The sequence below is a fragment of the Onychomys torridus genome, chromosome 10 (assembly GCF_903995425.1).
Source record: "Onychomys torridus chromosome 10, mOncTor1.1, whole genome shotgun sequence".
NCBI lineage: Eukaryota > Metazoa > Chordata > Mammalia > Rodentia > Cricetidae > Onychomys > Onychomys torridus.
The window spans coordinates 39,428,234-39,442,754 of record NC_050452.1 but is presented as its reverse complement, the minus strand read 5'-3'; the positions used below and the strand labels follow the sequence as shown (position 1 = coordinate 39,442,754).

Below are 14,521 nucleotides of genomic sequence, written 5' to 3'. Positions count from 1 at the left end.
CTAGTTAGCTTTACAATACAAAGATGCTGCTATACCATTCTGTTTAGAAATTTCTGTGACACATTAGAGTGGAAAGGACAAAGGCTATGGTCTTAATATGATGCTAGTGATGCACACACTGTCGAAAAACTCTGCTCTATACCCAACATGGGTAATTTTGTCCCTAAATCTCTTGTTTTGTAAGCCAGTGATTTCCAAGAGAACTTCAAAACTATGCTCTACTGACTGTGGCCAGTATAGAAGTGTCTATCAAACTTGGTACAACAATGATATGGAGATATTATGTCTTGAATCTTGTTCAGCTTATATCAGTTTGAATCCACCTAAGCAGTTTTGAACAGATACTCCATTAGATATAACATAGATGGACATAAGCTAGTCTTCCCCCATTCCAATCTACAAGCTTCAACTCAGTTCCTGTGGTTTTCTCAGTTTTAAACATTCTCCCAAATTTATTCTTCTGAAAATGTCAACTTAATCTCCAAATTACTGCTTGAACAGTGCAATACTGTCTCAGAAAATTTTCTCTACCAAACTCCCTTTAGACTTAGTTTAAATGCTTTATAAATGGATTTTTTTTCACTTGAAATGAAAGGAAAGCTTTCTGAATGCTGTATGACCCACATTCATATAGCCGCCACTTCAATACTGTTTGTTGATTCATCTGTACCTCACAGACCATATTTCACAGTGTCTTCTGTACTCCACGGATGTTAGGTATAGCTAGTATAGGCCCGGATTTGTCGTGGCTGTTTGTTTCAGGAAGAGCAGTTCGCATGCTCTTTTAAAAATAAACTTCACCTTACTGGTTAAACAGCTTGCTTCTGGAAAACATTTTAGAAAATATAATTCTTATTGATAATTCTCTCATAGCCTATAGGATTACTTTTGATTTGTAAATTATTATTATTTGTATGTGGATGTGTGCATGTGTTTACACATGGGTATACATGGGTGCATAAATGAATGTGCATGCATAATGTGTGTTCTAAATTGGCAAAATAGGCAGGGTGATAAATTTCGAGATATTGTAATAGCTCAGGGAACAATGTGTGATTGAAAATAGGAACTGAAGCAGAGTGAAGATAATGTGGATGAGTCTCCCGATCCTCTAAATGACAGTCTCCATTCTGTGAAAAGCTGATGTATGTGTGTAAAGGAGCTAGAGGTCAATCTCGAGAGCTAATGCATATGAGCTATCTACCTGTTTCTTTTTTAAACACCATCTTCCACTGGAGTCTGAAGTTGGTAAATGAGCAAGGCTTCCTGGAGACAGCTGTACTATGTCCAATATTTACGTGAATGTTAAGGCTAGAACTCTGGACACCACGCTTGCTTGTCTGTCAAGCTTGTCTACACATAACTCTAAACATGCCTGGAAGCAGAGTACACATTCAATTTTTTTTGTCTCACAATTGCCTTTACATTGATGAAAATAAATATCTGTCATTTTATACTTAACAAATTTGAGAGCCTAAAATTAAGCCAGTATTGTCTTCAGTTTTGCACATCAGTCTCAAAGTGTAGGTATTTCATGGCTTGATGAGATTTCTGATAACCTATAGATATTGAAGCTTCAACATGAAATGTTCATCATTGGTGATGTGATGGCAGGTTTACTGATACTACATGTCTATAGTTTTGACCTCCTCCACAAGAGTCCTTATTTTACAGTCCAGCACTGTTAACCTCTCTTCTAAGACTCTTCTTTTAATAACTGTACCAAAATCATTTAATAGTGCCTGTTATTAAGAGATAAAGCCCCCATATTTAATGGGATGTGCATTTCTTTAGATGTCACTGATAGGCAGAATAAAAACAATAACTAAAGAAAAAATAGAAGTGAGAATGAAAGAAAAAAAAGATTAAAGGGAGAAAAAAGAGAGAGGAGGGAAGACAGAAAAAAAGATAAAATCAACTACTTAATGTGAAAAGTAGAAGACATCTTAATTAAATTGCATACTGTTTTTCAATATGTTGTACTCAGATGTCATCTCTTCATATAGGTATATATATTATTATGAATCAATATATGCACATGAATATATAGGTGTATATTAATATACATATATACACCTATATATTCAGGCAGTCTAGATTTCTTTTTGTTGTTGTTGTTTTCAAGACAGGGTTTCTCTGTGTAGCTTTGTGCCTTTCCCAGAAGTTGATTTGTAGACCAGGCTGGCCTCAAACTCAAAAAGATCCACCTGGCTCTGCCTCCCGAGTGCTGGGATTAAAGGCTTGCGTCACCACCGCCCAGCTAGATTTCTTATCGTAAACAATTGAGAGGGAAAATAATGGATTACAGACTATTCAGACTTTTTAGCATCTTAATGAAAGTACAGTCTTTTATGGAAGGAGAGAGAGAGGAGAGCAGTAACCCTAAAGAAGACAATCTTATATAAGCATGAGATTCAGGAACTCAATCTGGGCTGCACTGTTGAGTTGGAAAAAAATGGAAAACATAGCTCCCACAGTGTGTTTTACGGAAAATGTGAGACAAAATGGACAGAGCTGTCTATTCTCAATTTCAGTGCATTAGATTAGCAAGACCATGTGGCTGAAAACAAACCAGGCAGGGATACAAATTTGATTGCTGGTCCCAGGTTTTCAAAGTGCCATTCAATGCTGTAAGAGCTAATGAAACATGGATCTCAGCAAGTACGAAAGACAGAGAAAGGTTGTACTGAATGTCTATAAAGTATTTCACACGCTCCAGTCAATTAATATGTCATATGTGAACTATTGCTATTTGCCACTTTGCTATTTGCTGTCATCACACTGTTATTTCTTTTCCATTTTTAGTGTTTAATTTGCTGAGGTTGTCGCTAAATTTAACAGACTAAACATATGATTATTGCTCTTGCATAGCTACAGTAAAATTATGTCTAGACTTTCATAGTCCTTAATATATTTTAATAAATGGATTAAAAATTATAATTTTAAGTTTCTGTTTTCATGCTTCAGCTCTCCTGAGTCGACATTACACTTGGATCTGTGCTCTATATTTTATGACCTGGGATTGTACTGGGTAACTGTTCAAACACACACAAGGTGTGTTTTGGTTAGTAATACAACTATTAGATATCTGTGTAAAGAAATTATAAAACTCACATGGCTTTGTATATTACATATGTGTTCATGTCAGTTATTATTATTTTTATTCTGAGACTCTCTAACAAAAGTTTTAAAAATTAAAGACAATTACTACACCCGGGTGTGGGCATTTAAATTTTAATAGTAGGGCTAAGTGATGAAATGGAAAATAGAGAGGAGGTTTGGTTTGGGTTATAAAAAAATAGAAAAAAAAAAGTTCTGTTTTCTTTCTTTAAAACTTATCAGTAGACAAGCAGCAAAAATGGGTCAGTATATAAAATCCTTGCCTTGGAGACATAACAGTCTTAGTTTGATTCCTGGAAGGAGAAAACCTATCCCACAATGTTTTCCTCTGACCTGTTCATGCAGCCTCTGGAATGTGTAAGACCACACCCCGACATAACCTGTATTCACAATGATAATGATATTTATTTTAAATCTAGCAGTGATCATTCAAGTGTAAATCATCATTCTTCTATACTTTGTCCATTTAGGTAGGATATCATGTCATCAACTTGATCTTTTAAATTGAGGCAAAGTTGTGACCGGCACAGATTTATGGATTGAAACAAGTCCTTAAATTTTTACATCTAGCAATGTCCTCTTTGACATTGAACATCATAAGACCTGAATGCAGCTTACTAGGTTTTAACTCTTAAAATATAATATGAAAAATAAAGGAGAATTAAAAATACATCCAAGTTTCTAAAGTAAATAGCCTAAAAAGAAGAAAATGGGACCAAACATTGAGTCCCCAAACTTAAAGTAATTTGATCCCATGAACCTTATGGCACACACATTATAGCAGGCTTGCAAGCTGCTTGTCAAGGATGGATATTTTGCACTGTCTTTATTTGAGTTTTGGCATAGTCTGTTCAAAAAGTATTTACTAGCAACAGTAGCGTACTGTCACTTTGTCAATACTGGTGAAATGAAAGCCTGCTTTTCTAATTTTTTTGAACAGAGGAAGATGCTAAAACGAAAGCCAGACGGATGGAGCTCTGGGCTCACAAAAGACCTGAGCATGACATGGATAGCCCTGGGAAGGGGAAATAGATGAGATCTCCTGGGTAAACTGGAGGTGGGGGAGTGCAATAGAGAGGAGGGGATGGAGGATGAGAACATGAGTGAACTGGATGGTAGAGCTTGGGGAGGGATGGAGTGGAAGAGTAATGAAAGAGAAAGCTTGATAGGGGGAGCCAATATGGGGTTAGGGAGAAACATGGTGATAGGGAAATACCCAGGCATCCACAAATATGGCCCCAGTTAAGACTACTAGCAATAAAAGTACCTGAACTGACCTTCCCATGTTATCAGTTGACGAATACCCTAACTGTCACCATAGAGCCTTCTTTCATCAACTGATTGGAGGCCTTACTCTTTTGGAGAAGTGGATGTAACAATTAAATGATTGACTGTAATTTACACTTATAATAGCAATTATAACAACCTGAATGCAATATCTAATGTTCATTAGGTGTTCCAGGCAGAGCTGAGTATTTTACATGGTTTCATTTATGCTCAAAGAAACCCTACAAACCCAAGATCAGTGATTTTTACAAGGATAGTTTTGCCAGTATTAGAATTATTAAAATCAAATTTAACGTTGAATTCGATGTAATCTGAAAGTTAGTCACTGTGATTCAGAATGTGGAGCGAAGGAGCATAATTCTACAGAAACCAGAAAAAAAATGTGACAGCTATGACTTTCTACTCTTTCTGGGTGTTGACTTTAAAAGATTTGTTACTCTCTAAAAGTAAGTTAATTGTGTGTGGCACTCATTACTGGAAATCCACATGTACTTTGAAATAGAAATTAAAGAGAAATATTTGATGTTATTAATATTTTGTTTGGTTGAACTGATACAAGGTCTTATTTTCTCACTCAGCACACATGACAGTCTCCTTACCTCTGCCTTCCAAGTGTTGGGATAACAGGTATGAAAAAACTCAACTAGCTTCAAAAATGTATCTTAAATAACTTTAGATACTATTCCACTTATGGCAAATAATGTAGCATTAAAGAATCTTGCACAAATTGAATGTAAGTGGTGAGAACACATGTCTTGTCCCTGATATGGAAATGCTTTGAGGTTTTCTTCATTTAGAAGAATGCTGGGCATGTGTTTATTATACATACCTTTGTTACATTGAAGCATGCTCCTCCAATCTTAGACTCTGTAACTTTTATCATGTAGAAATGTTGAATTAATTTTGAAAAAGGCATTTTGAGTAGCTAATAAGATGAACATGTGATTTCTGTCTTTGTATGATATAGATATAACACATTGATTCACATATGTTGAACCATGGCTGCATATTTGGAATGCTGTTTTGGTCTTGAGGAATGATCCTTTCATATAATCTTGGATTTTTTTTGGCAGTATCACATATTAATAATGGAAGTACAAACTAGTTCATCTACTCAGAAAACCAGTAGTCAAGTTTCTCCAAATGTTAAAAAGAGATCTACATGTGACCTAGTTTAAATCACTCCTGCACATATCCTCAAAGCACTTTATAGGTTACAATAAAGATTTGTACTTTCATACTGACTGCTGTTTTATTCACAATAGCAAGGAAATGGAACTAACCCATATGTCCATCAAATGAAAATGTGATGCATAATGTGGTACATATATACAAGGGAATATTACTCAATTCTAAAGGAAAATGAAGGATGAAATTTGCAGGCAGATGATGGAACTGAAAAAGTTATATATGATGAAGTCACCTAGGCCCCAACAGACAAATGTTGCATATTCTCTCTCAAATATCTTCCTCTGTAAATTTAATATGTAGCATGTCTGGAGACTAAGAAACATGAAGAGGGCTTTCAGCGTGGGAGATGCATTTAGAAAAAGGGGTGGTAGAAAACATTTGAAATGAAAATAGAGAAGAGATATTCTTGGGGCAGAAACACTAAAGCACTTAGTGCATTAACAGGGATTGAAGACAGGAGGGCCTATTGGAAGGCTTAACCAAAATGAAGTGTGCATGAAAAGCATATTGGGAACCTAGGATCTTGCAAATCAAGTAAATGCAGTGAGAGAGAATAACAGGAAACGTAATAAGAGGTAAGAGAGTCAATATAGGATTAAGTGGGGATGGGGGACTGTGGAGGCTTGAATAAGAATGGCCCCCATAGGCTCATAGATTTGACTGTTTGCTTCCCTGTTGGTAGACTGTTAGGAAGGATTAAGAAGTGTGGTTTTGTTGGAAAAGACCTGTCGCTCACAATGGGATCTGTGGTCTCAAGATTCATGGCAGGCCAAGTCTCTCTCTCTCTCTCTCTCTCTCTCTCTCTCTCTCTCTCTCTCTCTTTGTGTGTGTGTGTGTGTGTGTGTGTGTGTGTGTGTGTGTGTGTGTGTGTGTGCTGCCTGTGATCTAGGATGTAAAGCTCTTAGCTACTGTTCCAATTCTGTACCTCTCTGCTACCTGCCATGATGATCATGGACTAACCCTCTGAAAGTCTAAGCAACCTCCCAATTAAACGCATTCATTCATAAGAGTTACATTGGCCAAACACCCTAACTGTCGTGGTAGAACTTTCATCCAATGACTGATGGAAACAGATGCAGAGTTCCACGACTAGGACCCAGGTGGAGCTCCGGAAGTCCAATCGGCAAGAAAGAGGAGGGATTGTATGAGTGAGAATTGTTGACAACATGATTGGAAAAAGCACAGAGACAAATAACCAAACTAGAGGAAACACATGAACTATGAACCAATAGCTGAGGAGCCCTCTGGATAAGTGAGACAGTTGATTAGCTTGAACTGTTTGGGAAGCCCCCAGGCAGTGGGACCAGGACCTGTCCTTAGTGCATGAGGTGGCTGTTTTGAACCTGGGGCCTATGCAGGGACACTTTGCTCAGCCTGGAAGGAGGGGACTAGACCTGCCTCACCTGAATCTATCAGGCTGAGCTGAATCCCCAGGGGAGTACTTCCCCTGGAGGAGATGGGAATGGGAAGAGGGCTAGAGAGGGGGGAGGGGGGAGGAGGGAGGACAGGGGATTCCGTGCCCAATATGTAAAATTAAATCGGTCATGGTGTCCCTTCACAACAAATAGACCATCAAATAAAACAAAAACTGAGGGGTAAAGGGGTAGGGAATGGATTAGCAAAAACTAAGCATATAGAAAGAAACCTCAGGAAACATCATTCTTTTGTAAGCTAATTTAAAAACATATTCTTTTAAGAATGAGTTTGAACAGAAGCACTCCACATTAGTGGACATTACAACTCCAAGCAGAGACAGGTTATTAAAATAAAATCTTAGTTGAAGAAATGTGGTTACCTACTGCCTATCTTTCATAGCATTGCAAGGTGTTACGCACACTGGTGGGGAAGAAAGGACATGGGTGGGGTCATACAACTCTGTTACCAGCCTTCTAAACAGGATCTGTGTACTACACAATAATGAAACTATATTCATGGGGTAACCAGCTGGTTTCTTGACTGGACTTGTGGCCTGTTTCACAGGAGGGGCAACGAAAACAGCATCAGAACTCATTGACAGGGAAGTACTAGACTGTAGAGGAGAACTTATTCATGCTGTTCTTCTAAATGATCATGTTCTCAAATTGCCATATGTTTAGATCTGTAGATTTGTGCTGTTCTCAACTTTTGTCAGAGAAGCTCCTTATTTTTCAGTGGGTAGTGGTCACTATTCAAAGTGTTGGGAACAACCATGAGCACTCAATCACACACAGAATGTCTACATCACCCCCACAAAGATTCCTAGAACATTTCAGGAAAATGAGACAAAAGAATGTAGAGCAGAGGTTGTGGTGAAATGCTGTCCTCTGGACAAGGCTTTTCTACACATGAACTCACATCTGTGATTACCTGCACAGGATCCAGGTAGTAAAAAATTCTAGCTTGAAGCAGTTTGTGGCTTCTAAACCCATCCACTAGTTGAGGAATTATTACGAACTGATGGTTGCTGGAAAAGGGAGCATCACTTTTCTTTAGGACTATGACCATTAGAAAATTATCCAGGTCGCAGTAGATGATCCCATGCATGTGGGCCAGACTAATAACACTAAGCATGCTAAAATAAATAAGTAGTTATACAAGAACAAGGATTCGGGAAGATGATGTGATGGCAGTGTCTGGGGGCGGGGGAGATTGAGTAGTGGAGAAGAAGGTTGGTAGCATCAAGATGGGATGTTGTATAAAATATGTTAAAAAAATAAGTCAAGTTTTATAAGGAAGACCTAGTAGAGCTTATTGAAGACTAAAAACAAGGTTTTCTGACTGGGTAGTTATAGATAATCTAGTTTTATTTAATTTTATTTATATTTTTATCATAGTTTCTCAAGCATCCCATTTACATAACAAAACACAGCATATATATTAAGAAAAAGATATCTAACTAAAATGAGGTGCTGATAAGGTATCCACAGTGGTGAAGGAGGGGCAGTTTTTGCTTAAACATAACTAACAGCTGTTCCAGTTGGACTTAATGCCAGTTCTACATAAGGGAATCCATGGTGATGATATAAATGGAGCCATCTACCAGTGGCAAAAGAGTTCATAGACTTGAGAGGAAAACATGTTATTCTGTTTCCTAATCTAATATGATTTCTAGTCATTTTCAAAATACCTATCTTTATACCCACAGAGAAGTATAACTCTCCCTGCTAATCAAAGAAACTTTTTTTTTGCAAGAGATGGAGACAATTACATAGATACAGAACTATTGAAAATTCAGAGAATAAATGACTATAGTATGCCCAACCCAATGCAACTCCTAAACCTGAGGCTAAGTGAAAGTCATGGAAGAGGGGATGGAAACATTGTACTAGACAGTGGCTAAGGATGCCTGTTGAGAGATCATGTCCCCTAGACATGACAAGGAAATACACCTACAAGTTATCAACAACCTACTTACCTGATCAAGACATCATGACAACACCAGTTGACACACCAAAGCAGACAGCAGAAATTCTACAAGGTCCCACCTGTTACACCTCATTATATCCCACATGTATGTCCATGTAACAGTAATAATTAAAGGAAAGGTTGTGAATTTAGAAAGGAGGGAGGAAGAGGAGGGAAGGAAGTGGAGAGAGTGATGGATATACAACATTCTTGTATGAAATTCTCAAAAATACTATTAAAAATTAAAATTAAACCTACCGAAGTCCTGTTTTTATGCTTCCTGTCTCTGGTGGTTTTTCCTTTATTATTGCTTGTAAAATAATGCAAGGTTCCATATTCCATCAGTGCTGCAAACACAAAAATAAAACAAACAGAGACAAAGAGATCCATTGCTGTCACGTAAGAAACCTTAGGTAAAGATTTCCTGGCAATTGTACTGAGGGTTGTCATAGTCAAAACTGTAGTAATACCTGTGAAGAAAGGGAAAAATAATAGGTGATTAAAAGTAATTTAGCAGAACATTTTTATTCTTTGGTCTAATTTAACAATATTGTCAGCTGAAATACACAATGGAAACAAAAGGATATGATTGCCAGAAAGAATTGCTAGTAACCATGGCTACATTATGTGCACTGTGTTCTTGGTGTAGGAAAGTTTAATGATTCGAATTACTATAGATTTCAGGTTGGCTCCTAATATTCACTCTTCCCTTTCTCCTTAGTCAAAAAAAATAAATATTTTTAGTTGACAGGAACTAAAGAACCATTTCATTGGCCACTTCCTCTGCAGCAGAGTGTGATTACAGGGTATGATCTTGCCAGGGGAACTAAGCCAGGATTTAATGTTTAGAAGACTCAACAGTGCTAGAGATGCCTTGATTATTTCCCCTTCATCTTTGTTCTAATGCAATACCATGATGAGAGGCCAGTAGCTACTTTAAACTATGAGACGACAATGGAAATTCAAATCACCTACAACACAGTTGAAAACCAGGTGTTCCTGAATCCCTCTTGCCACAGTGTACACCACCACAGGGAGCCACCACCTCCGGATTTGGGCAAAAAGAAAAACTGCTTTTCAACTTACTTTAAACAACAGTTACTAGAGAGTTTTTTGTTGTTGTTTTGGGGTTTCTATTTGTTTGTTTGTTTGTTTGTTGCTTTACCTTACACAGTCAAAGTAACTTAAACTAATATACTAATGTAATATTTTCTTATGTGATAATGTGAAATTTACATACTTTAGATACAATTATAATTGCATTGTGATTCAATCTTTACACTGAAAATGAATCAATTAATTAATATACTTTCCTCGTGTAATACTACAAAGATAATAGATTGTCATTTTCTTAAAACACATATAAAATCAGTCCTTTATTTTCTTGTCTAATGTGATCACTAAAACACACTATTTTAGGAAGATCATAATCTATTTTTCAAACTATGAATTAGAAATTACTCTTGTAATCATTCTTATTGTACAAGAAACTCTAAAAGTAACAGATTAATTCCACTGTTTTTGATGTTATAGAAACCAGGAAGCTCATGTTCCACCCACTGTCTTTTGGAACAGCTGAGCATCAGTCTATAATTCCAGTATTAACTAATAAGTGAATGTTCATGACTTGTGATCCTACTAAAGCCTAATCAATTTTTCTTTTAAAGCAATTAAAATATTTATTAAATGAGATTCAGATATTTTCCCTTCTCTGCTTTTTATGTGTTAATTCTTACATATATTTAAGTTCTGTTTACAGGAAAAATATGGGTTTTCTAATTCCAAGTTCTTTATTATGTGCAGTCCTTTACTATTTTAAGTTCTTTCAATTTGGTATAAAACTAAACTTTGTTTTTATCCATTATCACCTCTTATAGTCTAGAGAGTCTTTCTAGCATATGCATCAATGAAGTTTTATTTATTAATCATTAAGTTCTTATGACATACTAGCATAGTCTTACCCAGTGATGTTCTAGCTGGTACTGCATCTTTATTTATCCAAAAAGAAACCCAAGAAAGAACAACTGTTAGAATGCATGGAATGTAGGTCTGAATTGTGAAATAGCCCATTCGTCTGCTCAGGTCAAAAAATATTGTCATGATAATATAATCTCCTATAATAAAGAGATATATTTTATAGTGAGTAAAATATATAAAATGTACATTCTACTTTATATATCAAAGTAACAATAGCATTCAAAATCAGTATTATTCATTGGTTTCTGTTCCTCCTTACCAGAGATTGTGTGAGAGATTTCAGTTGAATTTCGTAATCCTACAAATGCAAACTGATATAATCTCCAGTACTTAGGATCAGCCACTTCCACAGAAGGCTTTTTCCACTTGTACTCAATTTCATTTTTAGGGTATCCGTCTAGAGAGAAAAATGTAGTAAAACATATGTAGTTTAGCAAAATTTATACATATTGCCATTGCAATACCAACACCATCCAAACAATGGCTATTTGAAATACTTCTCTCATTCAGTACTATATGGTTTGCCAAATATAGAAATTACTGACTGAAATTTGCTTGTGTGTGTGTGTGTGTGTGTGTGTGTGTGTGTGTGTGTATCTGTCTGTCTTTATTGTGTGCTTCAAGGAATTATACAATAGTTATGTTGATTACAAATACGAGTTTTGTTTTAGCACAGAGTAGTTTAAGAATGAGGGAAACTTGTTGATGTCACCCTACTGTCCTTATTCATAAATCTCAGTCTATCTCAGTCATTATTTACCTGGAACTTGGGAACTGTCTCAGACTCATGTGCTAGAATTGCAAGTCTACACCACTGTGACCTGGTAATTGCTATATTCTACTAGATTTCATCCTCCAATATGTCAAAACCAACACAGGTTATTAACTTGTTTTTAAAACCTCATCATGTCTGGGTTGATTGTAAGCTTACCTTTCTGCTCTTAATTTACTATATGGTTTTCCATGGCTAAAATCTTTTCCTCTTTGTGATCATTTTTAATTGTGGGTAATATTGTAATAAAAATAAAAATTTTGATTGTTTCTACAGAAGAGTTGGGATATAATATTACATCAATGTTTACTAACCACTGTAAATATTTTCAAATAAATGCATTGTTTTGCAGGATATTCTGTTGTTAAATCAATAAAAATATCTGTCATCTCTGCTGATCTATTTAAGAGTTTCTCTTTAATTTTCTTCTTTTGTCTCTTTCTCTTGTCATACTGTATTTTGCTAGCTAGCAAGAACTCATGTACCATGAACAGTTAGAAGATCTTATTAATAAAATCAAACTTGAAGCCAGGTATTGGGATGAACGCTAAAAGATCAGAGATACAGAACAAGCCACAGCTTCCTCACCTTGCCAATTCCTAAGCTGATCCTGTTTCCTCAGACTGGAAGCATCTGAGTCCTCATCCAGGATGAATCTCAACTGAACTGCTGCTAAAAGCCTAAATGCTTAACCAGGCTCTAGCTCCTGGTTTTTGTGCCTTATATACCTTTCTGCTTCCTGCTATAACTTCCTGGGATTAAAGGCGTGCATGTGTCACCATGCCTGGCTGTTTCCAGTATGGCTTTGTTTTGTTTCTCTGATCTTTCAGTGTTCACCCCAATACTTGGCATCAGGTTTGATTTTATTAATAAAACCTTCTAACAATTCATGCTACATACTCATAGGCACAAAAATTATAGAACATAGTCACAGAGTTTTATGGGCACAGATAAACACAGAATTGTGGCATTGAGTGTTACTATAAGGCTATGATAGAATCTTCTGTATTTTGCTATGAAGTACTGAAAGTGAAAATTTGAATCCCCTTGTATACTTATATAACCAACCCGAAAAACTGTGATACAGTCAATATGTTTGTGCCATTGACAACAAATTGCCTTTATAAGAGTTTAGGAGTCTGTAGTAATATCAGTCAAAACCAAGTGAAGATCACACCCAGAGTTGAGAATGGAACCTTTAAGAGTGAACAATGAGTAGCAAATCATTAATATTTGTCTTGAGCATTTGCAGTAATCCCATCTTGATTGGGGAATAAAATTTATCTTCCTGAGATACAGTTTGGAAAATGAAGAACTAAAAATGAGCTGGTTAGTATGGAAGTGTGTTGTAGTATGGCAAACTTAATAATATATTTCAAGAAATTAATGAAGTCAAAAGAATTTTGGAGACAAATAGGAAACAACATCGATAAAACTTGGGAATGGTTAGACCATACTTTAGGGGGAGTGGCTCAGACTCTAAACAAAAATCATGATTTCTAAGAAGGAAACACCCTAGATAACCTATCAACATATCCAATAGCACTTTCAAAATGACTACATATCTCTAAGACTTGGTTTTATATAGATACCTACATATTTAATAAAATATACGTGAATATAATAGTATTAATAAACATTGAATTTTTCAACAAAGAAATTCTAACTATCATACTAGGTTTTTATTTTCAAATTATTGAGATTTAAACACTTTTCTGCATTTCATTAATTTTTCTTTATTTAAATAAACTTATGAGTACCTTGGCTTTTCCAACTCATGAAAATCTTCTAAATACTTGCTATTCACAAAGTGAACACTTTTTGTCAACTGTTTTGAAACATACTTTAAAAGACAATCTTATAAAGTTAGATATTGCATTAGGAAGATTTATATAGTTTGAACTTTTTTTTTTTAAATTCTAGTTGTGTAAAAACATTTGAATGCAAGCCTAGATTTATAATTCATTTGAGTATTCAGAATGAGAAGAAAGAATATTTGTTTATTTTTTCTTCTCCAGTTTATTTGTTTTATCTTATTTTATTATTCATTAGATGCCTATTTGTTCTTTAAGAGGAGATAGAATGGGTGTGATTCAAATGGGAAGGGAGATGGGGAGCATTTTAGAGGAATTGTGGGAGAGGAAATTGTAATTAAAATATACTATATAAAAATCTATTTTCAATAAAAGCAAAGTAGAAAAATAAACTGAAAGGCATTGAAATAAAATGGAAATAAAGATTACTTTGTAATATGTATATTCACTGTACATTTATTCTCCATTTTTCATTTAAAATCAGGAAACAAATGTATTATTTATATTTATTTAACTAAAAGTTGAATAATATTAATTTACTTCTAGAATAATATTTTGTTTCATTTTGTATGCTAATAAAGTATTTTTAAGCTCAAATTGTAGAATCATCACATTTTTTTCACTTACAGCTTGAAAATTCCAGTGGGCAGGAATGCTCATCCATAGGAAAGTTATGAAGTTGAAGATAACATTCTGCATTAATTGTTAATCTATTTAGACAAAAAAAAGTATTGCATAAAGCATAATTGTTTAAATAATTAAAAACCACTTATCTGATTTTAAAACATCATTTGGAGATCCTGTAATGGACTGTGGCAAAATAAAATACAATAATAACCTTTAAGTTTAATGATAAATATCACATCATTCACTATTGAGTATGAAATTCAAACATTTCTACAGCCAACTAAGTAGCTATTTCATAATCTCTATATTTACATGTAAAAAATAAAACTTCAGGAACTTAATGAATATA

The 14,521-nt window shown here is 35.2% G+C and overlaps 1 protein-coding gene across 1 annotated transcript in view; it reads right to left on the bottom strand.

Moving 5' to 3' along the window:
• The window catches only part of Gabrg1 (gamma-aminobutyric acid type A receptor subunit gamma1), a 70,096-nt gene that overhangs the window by 6,881 nt on the left and 48,694 nt on the right, over positions 1 to 14,521 (bottom strand). Inside the window, exons 5-8 of the mRNA XM_036201172.1 lie at positions 14,173 to 14,255; positions 11,219 to 11,356; positions 10,944 to 11,096; positions 9,241 to 9,452 (exon numbers count right to left, since the gene is read on the bottom strand). Of these exons, the coding sequence (XP_036057065.1) occupies positions 9,241 to 9,452; positions 10,944 to 11,096; positions 11,219 to 11,356; positions 14,173 to 14,255 (586 nt within the window). The remainder of the gene's footprint in view (positions 1 to 9,240; positions 9,453 to 10,943; positions 11,097 to 11,218; positions 11,357 to 14,172; positions 14,256 to 14,521) is intronic.